This window comes from Festucalex cinctus, chromosome 10 (genome assembly GCF_051991245.1).
Source record: "Festucalex cinctus isolate MCC-2025b chromosome 10, RoL_Fcin_1.0, whole genome shotgun sequence".
Taxonomy (NCBI): domain Eukaryota; kingdom Metazoa; phylum Chordata; class Actinopteri; order Syngnathiformes; family Syngnathidae; genus Festucalex; species Festucalex cinctus.
The window spans coordinates 24,832,292-24,846,889 of NC_135420.1; the positions used below are offsets into that span (position 1 = coordinate 24,832,292).

General features: G+C 37.6%; 1 protein-coding gene across 1 annotated transcript in view; it reads left to right on the forward strand.

The window, feature by feature from the left end:
* slc9a7 (solute carrier family 9 member 7) overlaps window positions 1-14,173 on the forward strand; it is a 23,664-nt gene extending 9,491 nt beyond the window's left edge. Inside the window, exons 10-16 of the mRNA XM_077535112.1 lie at window positions 121-234; window positions 855-966; window positions 1,537-1,690; window positions 7,778-7,841; window positions 8,775-8,857; window positions 9,028-9,133; window positions 11,630-14,173. Coding sequence (XP_077391238.1) covers window positions 121-234; window positions 855-966; window positions 1,537-1,690; window positions 7,778-7,841; window positions 8,775-8,857; window positions 9,028-9,133; window positions 11,630-11,875 — 879 coding nt within the window. The 3' untranslated portion in view covers window positions 11,876-14,173. The remainder of the gene's footprint in view (window positions 1-120; window positions 235-854; window positions 967-1,536; window positions 1,691-7,777; window positions 7,842-8,774; window positions 8,858-9,027; window positions 9,134-11,629) is intronic.
* The last annotated feature ends 425 nt before the right edge of the window (window positions 14,174-14,598 follow it).

A 14,598-nucleotide genomic window follows, 5' to 3' on the forward strand; every position in this document is an offset into this window, starting at 1 on the left:
GTATAATAAAAATGTAGTACAATAGTATCCCAGAGGTCACAACATTAGGGCAATCTGATGACCTCATCAAATTGCCAAGGCGTACCTAATGAAGTGACCACGTTGTGATTTGTATTGCAGCTCTTCGAGGTGCTTCACTTCCTGGCCGAGAACTTCATCTTCTCCTACATGGGCTTGGCTCTGTTCACCTTCCAGAACCACATTTTCAGCCCCATCTTCATCACGGGCGCTTTTGTATCCTCAACAGCTGCTGCCGTAAAAGGATTTATTTCTTTAAATCAGGATGTAACGATATCCAAACGTCATGATACGATGTTATCACGATGTGAAGCTCACGATACGCTAATTATCATGATATTTTAGGGAGGTTGCTGATATTTAAAAAAGGTCACAATATTGTAAAAAAAAAAAAGAGCTCATACCAAAAAAAAGCACAATATTGTGCTTTTGTATATAACATCAGTATTGTTATTATGTTTTATTATTATTATGTTATTATTATTACGTTATGTTGTTGCTGCACGCACACATTGAGTTCTTCCACATTGACTTGCTTCACAGGCATATTATGTTACCCTTCATCTGACAATTAGTGTAGATTTTAAACATAGAAGGGCTAAAACATCCCTAATTAAAATTAAAGTGCACTAAAAAAAAAAAACTAGCCACCAGAGGGTGCTAGAAATGCACAAATGGAAATCAACCTGACTTTTTTTTTTCAACAGATGTGTTGCATTTAAATATCATGAACATGACGACGACGATATTGTGGCAGTTTTAATATCACAATATCACGATATCGCGCTTATTGTTACATCCCTGGCATAAAAATGCCTTAACCAATCACCTCTCAGGCTGCCATCTTCCTGGGACGAGCCTTCAACATCTACCCGCTCTCCTTCCTGCTCAACCTGGGCCGCAGACACAAGATCAAAGGAAACTTCCAGCACATGATGATGTTTGCTGGTACGCCAAAACACCTCAAAAATCAATTTGCCGCAAACAACATCAAGTCGCATGTCAAATTAAAGGTCTTGATTAGGCCTCTTTAGATTTGACATTATTTTATCATGATACCTTGATATTATCACACAATAACAAAAAAAAAAACATGTCTAGGTCTAATTTCGCTAGTCACAAGGGCATATATATATTTTTTTAAAGAAACTACATCAAGTAATATTTCAAACTAAAGGTCTTAATAGGGCCTTTTTAGATATGACCATTTTTCTGTTATGATGCCCTCATAGTGCGACACAAATAAGCTTCATGTCAATTTTGACGAGTAACAGGGTCATAAATCTTTTTTGCAACAAACCATATTGAATCACACCTCAAATTAAAGATCTCAATGAGGGATTCCTATTGGTAATTATTAGTGTGTCCATTTGTCCTCTCATATTGACTTAATGGCCCAAAAACATGTTTTCGGTGTCAATTGACCGAAATTTTCAAGGGCAGCAAGATAAGATGTGAAGGCTAACATCACTAGTTGTCCTTAATGTTGTCTTTGATGGTGTGACCCCCGATGGACAGGACTGCGCGGGGCAATGGCGTTTGCCTTGGCCATCCGTGACACGGCTACCTACGCCCGCCAGATGATCTTCACCACCACGCTGCTCATCGTCTTCTTCACCGTGTGGGTCTTCGGAGGCGGGACCACACCCATGTTGTCTTGGTTGCACATCAGGTGACTAAATGCATTTTATTTCACAATGTTCTCGAATTATGAATTATGTAAGCAAAATCATGAAGTTACGTTTTTGTAAAAAAAAAAAAAAAAAATGTACACTTAGCATTAATGACTTTTAAAATTAGCACAAAAAATATATTTCTTAAATTTTGTTTTTTTTTGAAAGAAAAGACTTTTCTTTTTGCAAGAAAAACTTTAGATTCTTGCAATAAAAAAGTAGTATTTATTGAACAAAAAAATATTAGAAAATGTATTATAATTTATTATTATAAATTATGATTATAATTTATTTAAAAAGTCATAATATTACAAAAAACACATCCCCAACAAAAACTACTACTGCCTTTTTTTTCTTCAAGAAAAAAAAAGTAATTTTTCAAAATTTGTTTCAGATGAATACCACCTTTGTTCAAGAAATGAACTATTTTTTTTTTTAAGTATAAAGTCTTTTTTAATATTAAAAAAAAAAACATTTTACTTAAACAAAATACTTAATTTCTTGAAAGAGAGATGGGAATTAATTTTAGGAAGAAAATAAAAAACAGTAGTATGCCAAAAAGAATTTTTTTTTTTAAGAGAGACATATTTATTTTTTATTATTATTTTTTTAGATTGTTTTAAAATAAGAGATAAGAATGCCTTTTCCTCAAATAAAATACTACTTAAAACATAAATTCTACTCTTGAAAAACAATTCATTTTCTTTACACAAATTTTTTAATCTGACTCTTCTTAAGTCATATTTTATCAAGTTTTTTTTTTTTTTTTTTTATAACAAGAATCATAAAAAAAATCAAGAAAAAAAAATCGTAAGAATGTATTTTTTTTCGGGGTTTTTTATTTATTCATTTATTCATCAACAGCTTTTGCCGCCTTTGTGTGCTTTGAAATAAAGTTAAGCGCTTGTATTTGATTTGCCCAATGAGGCGAGACTTGCTCTTGCGACACTTTCTCTGATTGGTTTATCCTGAAGATGGGGCCAGAGTGCTCAATTTTCATCCCTATGCTTCGGAATTCCCTCGGAATTCCTGCATAGTTTTAATCCCTGCGCCGCATTCTGCTCCACCCCCAAATTATTAAAACCAGTGTTTTGTTAACTTTTTGCATCAAGTACAACCATAATGACCAACATTATAATGCAGAGCAGTAAAAGTAGGCCTAAGTGTTCATCAAAAAAGAAGACATAGGTTTTCATCCTTAAAATTATATTTAATAGCATATTATTATATTCCAGTACCACTGTATCATTATGCACAATTTCAGTAAATATATTTTTTTAGAAAAAGCAACTGAAAAATACTTCAATTTAAAAAGTTAAATGCATGTGAACTGTACTTAGGTGATTCTTTGATGTACTGCTAGAGGCAACCTGCATGCGCACTTTATGAATCGCTGAAATAGATGACTAATGCTTGCTTCCAGCCTCTTATTATTAGTATGGCTACACACACACACACACACGCACACACGGGAGGGCTCTGAAAGCGGATTAGGTGCATGTGCGTGCGTGTGCAAAAAAAGAGGCTGTGTTTAATATGAGTAATGCGGCCTGGGTGCGAGGAGGAACCATTGTGTTGCCGTATAGCTCTGCCAAAATCTCCCCCTCTTGAACCCGTCGCCACGGCAACAGGGACCTGCAGCTCCAAGCGCTGGTGTGATAATTACCTCCGCCAAGGAAGGCGGCGGTGTGTTGCCTTTTATGTCATGATACGCAAACACACTGCCGTCATTATTTATTTTTGGAGGGATTTTGATTATTGCGTTTACTTAAAATATATGACGATGAGTTAGACGATGACAGGGTGGACATTTTTTGGCTCCTGTAAGCCTTTAATGAGCACATGATGCAACTTCAATTAGCAACATGATCCACCTAGCAAGCTGACTGTTGAACAAATATTTTGAATATCTGAAAGGTTTAGGAGTAGACATTAGAAGTCAACCATAAACATTTCTTGACAATAATATGTTACGTGTGACCTCACTAGTCTAAACATGACATTCTGATTAATATTACATTTGTGGAATATGAGTTATGAAACAAAATCCAGCCGTTTTTATCCATCTAAGGGGCGGCCATTTTGCCACATGCTGTCGACTGAAGATGACATCACAGTTGCTCAGGGCTCAGGCAACAACCAATCACGGCTCACCTGTTTTCTGAAGCTGCGCTGTGATTGGTTGTTACTTGAGCAACTGAATATATAAATATTGATTAATGGGGAAATTCAACTTAAGTCGAAATTCGGGTTACATCGCTAACTCTGACGTAACTCGAGCACTCCCTCTATTGGTGAGTTAAATCACAATCGCTATATTGAGGGACAAAAATTACAATTCTATTATTTTTCAAAACTGATCATCCTTAATCAGCGTTCCATCGCCCTGGTACATTTTCATGCCGACCGAGGTGAGGACGCCAAAAGCACTTTCTAGTGATATTGACCCAAGTTCTCCCACAGATATGGTGGTCAAACACTGGAGCGACATAGACATGGGAAGTGGGAGTATACCAGGTGGCGTATCTTCACAATAAAACACAGGAAGTGGTGGTGGGAAATAAGATCTCAGTGATGATGGTGTTGGGTTTAGGAGTGTGAAGGTGTCTATGGTGTCTTCTGATTTTTTATACTCTTGGTGTGCGGGGTGGTCAGCTGGTCTTAGCGCTTGATCGCAGTAGTGGGAATAGGGACTTACTCGACTTAATCCACCGCTAACAGTAATACCACCATTATTGCGTGGCCATGACAGAAATCACCAATATTATGTAAACAAGAAAAGTAGGAAAATACAAGTATATTAAATGTATTGATTTGTGAAAATCACAACAAACATGTTCTATTAGTCCAACAGTTTTAGTGTTCTTTAGCATATTATTTAAGAATTTCATACCTAATTTATTAATGTGATAATAGTTTGCCAAAACCAGGACTGGACTGGCGCAAATAATCGGCCCTGGCCCAGCCCAATTTTCTGACCGCCCTTGGCTTCGTAGCTCTACCACTGATTGTTTGATATCTATATTGTAAATGGATGAATGGGCTGCTCCTTCTAAATTGTGGGCCGGTCTCTTTGGGTAAAATTGAGGAAAATAATCATTGAATAGCACCCCATCGGCCCCAAAGGACACCGGCCCGCCGGGCATCTGCCCTCTATGCCAAGTGGCCAGTCCAGCCCTGGCCAAAACCGAAATTTTCAGCACAAGTTCTCTGTATATTACCAGCCAGTTCTACACCACAATAGTAAACACCAATCCATTTATAACCTCTCAAAATGAGTGATAATCACCTGCTCCTCTTGAATCTCATCCAATTGTGCCGCTCAGGGGAGGCAAAGTCATTTTCACGGCGGCCGGCCCACATGTGATTTACGCGTACGGATGATGTGAAAGAGGAAGGCGTCCTTTCGACACTGCTTCCGCCATTTTGGCCGCAGACAAAATAGGACGTGATGAGGAATCGCGGATGGCTATGCTGAGACTGAAGGGGGGGGTGCCTGGGGGTGTTTTCAGGATTAACGGATGAGGGGAAGTCAGTGGAGCACCCTCTTACATAAGTGTGTATGTGTGTGTGCGTGTCTTTGTGTATGCACGTGTGTCTTATCTCCCCCTCAGGGGCCCCTGCAGTTGTCTTCATCTAATGACAGGCTTGTTTTTTGTACCTTCTATGACCCTTTACCACTCCAAGATCTTGTTTGTGTGCCTCCCCATGATGAACAAAAATCCGACCCCCGAAGCCAATTTCACTGAGCTACGTGGAATTTGCTACGATCACGAGTAGACCCACTAAAAGTCTCACCAAGCCACCCCTGAAAGTGGCACAGGAAGTCTATCATTTTTTATTTGAAGTAGCTAAAAACTGTAATAGCTCACCAGATCTTGACTAAAGGCCCCTCCTGAAGATTGAAAAAAATTCAGCCCCCGAAGCAAGTTTCAAGTAGCAACCTGAAATTCGGTAAGCATGTCTATCATGAGTAGACCCAGAAAAAAGTCTCAAGAAGTCATGCCTGAAAATAAACACAAAATCTGATATTTTGATTCAAAGCGGCTAAAGAACTATATTAGCTCAATGCTACAAGGCTAGCGCTTGACTGAAAGCCCTCCAAAGATGCTTAAAAAAAATCAGCTCCTGAAGCTAGTTTCAAGTAGCAACCTGAAATTCGGTAAGCATGTCTATCACGAGTAGACCCAGAAAAAAGTCTCAAGAAGTGTATGCCTGACAATAAACACAAAATCTGCCATTTTGAGTTGAAGCCGCTAAAAACCTGTATTAGCTCAATGCTACAAGGCTAGCGCTTGACTGAAAGCCCTCCAAAGATGCTTAAAAAATCAGCTCCTGATGCCATTTTCAAGTAGCAACATGACATTCAGCACTGTATGCATGACTATCACGAGTAGAGCCACAAAAAAGTCTGAAGTTGATTTTTATTTGAAGCAGCTAAAAAACTGTAATAGCTCAACACTAACAGATTTTATCTTGAGTCAAGCTGCCCCTTTATTAAATCCCTTTTTTTCCCCTAGACATATAAAAATGAGAATCAGGTCATTGATAGCACTTTCAAGTAATCAATAATAAATAAAAAATAATAATAATTTAAAAAAAAACATGTACACCTAGGTGAAAACGTAGGTTGGAACGAGTTGAGGAAGCCATCTTCTTCTCAAGGTGCAACCAGGAAGTAAACAGCTCTGGTCATGTGATAATTTATGTGCACATGCAAACCATTTCATACAAACAATATATTCTGACAATATATACTGAAAATATTTTTGAAAGATTACCCAGTAACATTTTTAGAGCCCTGTAAATTTAATTATTCTTGTCCATCGAAAATTGTGATCGGCAGGTTGAAATGGGTTTTAAGATTGGAAAAAAATGCAGCCCCCAAAGCCAGTTTCAAGTAGCAACATGAAATTCAGTAGCCATGTTTGTCACAAGTAGACCCACAAAAAACTCTTCAGAAGCCATACCTGATAGGACACAGGAAGTCAGCCATTTTGGTTTGAAGCAGCTAAAAGCCAAACAAAACAAAGGAAGGCCATTTTGATTTGAAGCGGCCATGTTAGGGTCATTCGTCTAAAGCGTCCATTTCAAACCAGAATGGCGGACTTCCTGTTGAATTTCAGGAATGGCTCTTTCAGGATTTTATGTGTCCTGTCTCGATAGACATGTCCACTAGCTTTCATGTAATTCAGTAAAACTAATGTGGGAGATACTGAAAAATTGTTTTTATAGGAGGATTTATGGACGCCTTTTTAATTTGGATTAGCTGCTGAGGAAAATTAGAACAAAAAGCTCCTTCATCCCAAAGTGATATTTATTGCGTGGTTGTCATGGAAACCTCTAAAAGCAACCGCATGAATTTCCTACTGTTCATTGTTTGCAGAAGTTCATAGAAGGCCGCACTTGTCTTCTTCGGCTCGTGTCCAAAGGGGAGATTATAGCCGACTGCTCCCCAGTTTATGTGAATTAAAAGTGCCCCTCTTGAAAATCCTGCTTGTGACGATTTTAATCCCCTCGCGCTGTAAGAGACACCAGAGGGGGAATTATTTATACCCGTGAGCGTTTGACATATGGGTATATATATATATTTTTTGTGTTTATTGCTAATGTGGTAGCGCATCAGTGAATGCAACACAAGAGAAAATGACACAGTAGTCAACATAATCTAATGAATTATGTGATTGATTACACATACAAGTTTGAAAAGGAGTAGGAAGAAGTAAAAACTCTATTCCTCCATTTCATGATGTATAAAATATTATTTTTCCTTATCGTAGATAGATAATTTATTTCTATGTGCACAATATATTAAATGCAATTCACTGGGATGGATTAATGATATTTAAATTCATTTCAATGGGGATTCTTTTTTAATTTATTTTTTTGCTGTCTAAACTCTCTTCCACTGTTTCTTGCAAGCTCTGCAATATCTCGTTTTGGGTTTGTCAACCACAACAAGTCTTGTGTTGATGAAACAGGATGTTGTGGCTTTTTTTTATGACGCTACATTTAGGGCAAAGATACAACGTAAATGTAAAAAATGAGACCTTGTGAGACGATGATTTTGTCTGTCTGGGTTGCAGGGTGGGAGTGGACCCTGAGCATGACCCGCAGCCTTGTCCGGATACCTTCCAGGTCCTACAAGGGGTGAGGGTCATATTGCTATGAAGTTGTTGTTATTATTTTTACATAGACAACCTATTTTCTGTTTATGATTTTTATTATTTTTTTAAATGACTAATTGGGTAAGAGTGACTGAATGAATGTATTGATCCTAAAAACAATGCCACTTAATTTTTTAGTTAATGCTGTTGTTTCAACCAAGTAACAATAAAAACAACTAATTAAAATTCTATTCCAGAAAATAGATTTAGGTTAAATAATGTTTTTAACATTTGTCCGTAAAAAAAAAAGAACATTCCTTTTTCATAAAATAAAAAACATAATAGGTAAATATAGAAATTCCTTCACAGGTTTAATTTATTTGTATTTTTTTTTTATTTCTATTTTTATTTCATTTAAAATAAATTATATTAAATTTATTTCATTATTTTATTTTTTGATTAATTATTTGAGTTTTTATTATTCTTTACTTTATTTATTTTATCTTGGATTTATTATTTTAATCAATTAGGTTTATTTCATTTAGATAAATGATTAATAATAACATTTTTAAATTAAATTACAGATGGATGTGAAAACACAGGATTCCTTTGACTTAATTGTATATATTTTTAAATGTAGCTGTATTAAATGAAATAAATTAAATGAAAATTTAAAAAAGAAAATCATTGTTTGACTCATGAAGCAGTCGGCCATCAGGTCCCAATCACATCACGCAGTAAGGCAGGACTTAAGGCCAGACCTCACGTTTTGTCTCTAACATACACAAACACTTTTACTTCTGCTTCTGCAATTGAAGAGAGGAAGAAGACTTGAAAATACTTCAAGCCTGGCAAATACAAAAAAATGGAGGCCAAGTCCTTAAAGAGACAGGACATATTGAATGCTTTTGTGACGTTGAACATCAAACATCAAATCCCAAAATATACTGCATTTATTTGTATGTGAACTGTGCAGGATGCCCCCCAGGCTGAAGGGCAGAGCAAAACCAAACAGGAGAGTGCCTGGCTCTTCAGGATGTGGTACACCTTCGATCACAAGTATCCTACTTTTGTCTTGTTACTATTGCATACCATGTATTTCAGACTGCAAACTGCATTTTGGGGGGTAAATGTTTGGTGACATAGCAGAAAAGCAGGAACAGGAACTTCAAAAATGACATGAAAAACTTTATGGAGTGGGTGAGTCCATTTCCTTAATAGCCATTCAGCTACTTGAAGCCCATCCTGACGCACAGCGGGCCCCCGCTCGCTTCCACACTGCCCGGCTACTGCGGACCCCTTGCTAGCTGCCTGACCAGCCCGCGCGCCTATGAGGTCAGTCAACAACTCCCCCCCCCCCCACATGGGTATGGAGGCCTTTTTGTGCCAAATTAAATAAAACAATAACAAATTTAGCTAAGTATAAAGGCAGTTAAGTCAATTAAAATGTGACTAAATAAAATAAAATGTGACACAACAAATAAACTCCATGATCTAATGAGGATTACATCCTAATATCTAGGGCTCACTTGTTGCTAGGCAGAATTCGTGGGGCACAATCGCGTGTGCCCAAGTGCAGTCAACAAATTGGCATTTGTTATACAAGCACTTTATGTTGTTTCTTATTTGGGGCCAAGGGCACTGTTTTCCCACACTACAGAAATTGATTTATTTTGGAAATTTTATTTTTCATTTAGTCATGCAGTCAGCGCATGCAGAAAATACGCAATTAATTGTTGCCCCCTCTAAACAGGTTTGTACTTGACTGTAATTATCTATGGTTGCCGCAAAATGGCCGCAAAGGTCTGCTAGTGTTGAAATGAAGCTCCTCAACTCACTTCAACAGTTCCTTGACACCGAGATGCCACCAGAAGGCACCAAAGCATTACATTTTTTTTTTTTGTCAAACTCAGCGAATAATGCAGGATGTTTCCCCAAAAAAAGAATAGAAAGATGTATTATTTCAGCTTTGTAGTATTGCTAAATTAGCATGCTAACATCACAAACTAGAATTCGAATAAATGAGCTTATTGTTTATTTTTTTATTATTTTTGGTGTTCTTTTAGCTTTGTAGCATTGCAGCTAATTTAGCATACTAACATCACATGACTGGAATTTGAATAAATGATCTTGATTGTTTATTGCCATCAAACAACACCATGACTTTGTGACGCAACTAAAGCTAGCTTGTAGCTAAAGCTAGCATATGAATGAGCTTTCACGCGTCACAATGTCGCGGCGTAGAAACAAAAGCACATTTCAGGCTAAATGCCATTTCTTTTTAGCCTCAGGAAGTCTTCCCTTGGGAATACTGAATCTTTTTACACTCGGGTAGAATCGCAACGTTGTCCGGGTGTTCCCGCCTCCTGCCAGCAAATGCGTACAAAGGAGAAAATGGATGGTCAAGAAGCCTTTTTATTTGCATTGCGTGGGCACAAAAGGCCCTTTTATTTCCGCATCTCTGCACTCTTTCAGTGTTGATCAGTGTTCTAAGACGCTGTGCTTAGTGTCATATGAAAATAGTAAAATATATACTGTATTAATTTATTCCCAGCAGTCTATTTTATTCATCTTACCTGTGGTACATTTGTGTATTATGCTAATGTTGCTCCTCCCAGTGTGTTGCCAACGTGAATGTCCCGCCCCCGCCTGTTTTCCAATGTCCAGCTGTGCCCCGGGGCCCGCTATTGATCGTCAGCCATCAATGAGAGTGTGAAACCTCACAACACAACATAGGCAGGAAATGCCTGAATGCGAGTCATCAGCATGTGGCCTTCGGATGCACTTTTGCATGAAATAGAACCAGAGCGTCGCTCAGTAGGGCAGAGACCTCCGCCAAGGCCAGCCTGTTAAGAATGTGTTTGTGCAGCTGTTTGTTCGTTAGCAGGATACTTCCTCGTTAATGGAGGATTTCTTGAGGCTTCAGTATAATGCATGTATTGTTAATTGTTCTGAAATGAAGCACTTTCTTAAAAATAAGACCAACTGTTTTTGTTACATATTCCTAAAAAGAAGAAAAACTATTGGTGTTGCACTTTCTGAAAAAGGAGACAAACTATTGGTGTCACACTTTTAGAAAAGACAACAAATTGTTCTTGTCACCTTTCTAGAAGAAGACAAACTATTGGTGTCACACATTCATTAAATGAAAACAAATTTGTCACTTGTTCCTAAAAAGAAGACAAACGATTGGTGTTGCACGTTCTGAAAGAGAAAACAAATTTGTCACTTGTTCCTAAAAAGAAGACAAACGATTGGTGTTGCACGTTCTGAAAAAGAAAACAAATTTGTCACTTGTTCCTAAAAAGAAGATAAACGATTGGTGTTGCACTTTCTGAAAAAGAAGACACACATTTCTAAAAAGAAAACGAACTACTGGTGTGACACTTTGCTAAAACGAAAACAAACTATTGGTGTCCCACTTTCTGAAAAAGAAGACAAATTGTTGTTGTCACACATTTGTAAAAAGAAGACAAACTATTGGTGTCACACATTTCTAAAAAGAAAAAAAACTATTGGTGTGACACTTTCCTAAAACGAAAAACAAACTATTGGTGTCACACTTTCTGAAAAAGGAGGCAAATTGTTGTTGTCACACGTTTATAAAAAGAAGACAAACTATTGGTGTCACACTTTCAAAAAAAAAAAAAAAGACAATTGATGGGTGTAATGTTTTTCGAAAAGCAGACAAATTCTTGGTGTCATATGTTATGAAAAAGAAAAAAAAAACAGTACTGATGTTGCACTTGCCTTAAATCAAACTATTGGTGTTGGTATTTGCTGTAAAATCCCATCCAACGTTCACGTTCCACTCCGGATCTCCTCTTCCAGAACCAGGAGCAGCTGAGGGACCCGGACCGCGACGACGGCGACCTGTCCTACACGTTCGGCGACGCGGCCATCGCCACCAACGGGCTGTCCGCCGACGGCCGCGGCGGCACGGCGGGATGGAAGTCCAACGGCAAACGTGGCGGCAGCACATCCGAGGACGCTCTGGAGCGCGAGCTGGACTCCCGAGAGCAGGAGCTGCTGAGCCGAGGCACCCGCTTGGTCTTCCCCATCGAGGATCACATCTGATGCACGCCGGATTTGCTTGCAACTTCCCGGAGATCTTTTTTTTTTTTTTTTTTTTTTTTGTCCAATCAGGCCAAATATGGCAAAGCTTGAAACGTGAACATTTTATTACCTCCGCCAAGGAACTTGTGTTTCCATCATCAGTGCCGTCTGGTTTGTTTGCTTGCATACGTTTATTTCTTCAAAATGCGAACGCGACGAAAGGTTAGTCCATGATTTAGCGACTTTAACGATTATCATTACTAACATTTATTACCTTCACCAGGGAGCTAGTATTTTTATCGAATAAAAGACTAACCCAATAGTAAAGGGTTAAGTCTTTTGTTTGTTTGTTTGACACTTCCTGGCTCCATTTATGGCCAAATGTCAAATAAGCAAAAAAAAAAAAAAAAAAGAAATACTAGTTGGGAGGTTATTATTTCTGTATTAACAATTGTTGCCTCCACCAAGGAATTTGAGTTGTCATCAGTGTGGGATATTTTTTTTTATTTTATTTTTTTTAATGTCCAATAAGTTCAAATATGACTTCGGTCCATATTTTAGCAATTTCATTGATTATTGTTTTGATTATTTATTACCTACGCCAAGGAGTTGGAGTCTGTTCTTCATCAACAGTGAATCAGTCATAATTTTTTTTCAACTTACTGGATATTTTATTTTCATTGAAGAGGACCAAGTATGACTTGACACACAATAGGTCCATAATTTAGCAACTTCAAATTGCTATTGTTGGCATATATTACCTCCACCAAGGAACTAGTTGTGTCATCAGTGTCAGTGTTTTTTTGTTGTTGTTTTTTTCAACTTTTTGGACAATTTTTTTTTGTCCAATGTGGCCGACATTTAAGACGATAATTCAATAGATGAAATATTAATAACATTACCTCTGCCAAGGAGCTTGTTTTTTTTTTTTTTTTTTTTCATCATCATTGTTGAGTTAGTCTTGAGGTTTGTTTGTTTTCAACTTCCTGGGTACCGTTTTTGTCCCATGTGGCCAAATATGACATAATTTAAGACAATAATTGAGTAGATTAAATATTAATGACATTACCTCCGCCAAGGACGTTTTTTTCTCTTTTTTTTTTTCTTTTTTTTGTGTTTTCCATGATCAGCCTTGAGCTACTATTGGAGTTTGTGTTCAACTTAAACAAGTTTTTCTTCCTCCAAGGTGGCCAAATATGTCTTCACAGGTCCGTAATTTAGCAACTTCAGAATCTTATTATTATTTGCATTTATTACCCCCATCAAGGAGCTTTTGTTTCCATCATTAGCGGTGGGTTGTTGCGTTTATTTTTTATTTTTTATTTTTTTTTGCCGAGGCCAGATATTACTTAGCAAAAGCCCATAATTTAGGACTCTTTAATGTTCAACATGCATTACCTCCGCCAAGGAGCTTGTCTTTTCTTCGTCAGGACTGAGTTCGTCTCTATAATTCTTGCTTGTTTTCAACTGTCTGGAAGCTTTTTTTTTTCATCCAACGGGGCCAAATATGACATGATGTAGGTTTGTAAATGATTAACTTGAACAATTACTGATTTTTAACATTCATTACCTTCACCAAGGAGCTTGTGTGTCCAACATCTTTTTTTTTTTTTGCTGTTGTTGTTGTGCAACTTCCCAGATACTTATGAGTCCAATGTGGCCAATTATGACCTCACATACAGCAGTGTTTCTCAATTCCGGTCCTCAGGCCCCCCCCCCCAGCCAGCCTGTTTTCCGTGTCTCCCAATTCCAAATGCAGCTGATTCCAATGACAGCTAATCAGCCAGCTTTGGAGAAGCCTGATAACGATTCTCACCTGCGTTGCAATTGGGAGACATGAAAAACAGACTGGCTAGGGGGAGAAACACTGACATACAGTAAGTCCATAGTTCATATACCTCCACCAAGGAAGCAGTTACACCATTAATTTATTTAGCTTTTTTTTTTTTTTTTTTTTTTTTTTTTTTTTTTTAAATTTCATCTGATTGGAATGAACTGTGCTAAAGTGGAACCTTTAAGGTCAAATGAAATCCGTTCTGGGACAATTTTTCAGTTCATATTAAAACAATACGTACATTTAATGGTCATATTTGTGTAAAGAGAGAAGTTTACCACTGTGTAATAAAACTGAGATACTGCTAAAGCCTTTCATATAAAGATATTGCTGGAAAGAATCCATGTTTAACGTAGCGAATAATATTTCCAGCGTAAACGCCATTTGTTGTTCTATCTGTGCCGTTGACTTTCAAACCGTCTGCTGTGGCATCGCAAGGAAAAATGCCAAAGAAAAAGCAAAAATAAACTTGAATAAAGTGTTAAGATTGACTTTAGAGGTTCCACTGTTAATTGAATAATGTGTGCGCGCATATGTAGCATCACTGTGACGTGTTTTTGCCCGTTGAAGATGGCTGCTTTTGTTTTGCACTGACCGACCAAATCACCGCCATCTGATTGGTTAAAACTGTGGTTCTTAATTTTTTATTAATTTTTTTTTTTGCTGAAACATGCACCGTCCTTGATGTGTGACTATTTCATTCTGGACTGTTGGAAGGAAATTTGATATAAATAATATAGTTAGGTTGGAATTGCAGGTCAGTATTTATGCTAATGTTTAGGTCAGCAGTTGCCGCCCTTGATTGGAAATGTTAATAAGAGGTTTTGTTGACTGGATGGCGGTAAGCAAAGTGTGGGTGGGAGGAGCTATGGGGCAAGGGAAGCATTGCCCCTCCAGACGTCTTTGTAGG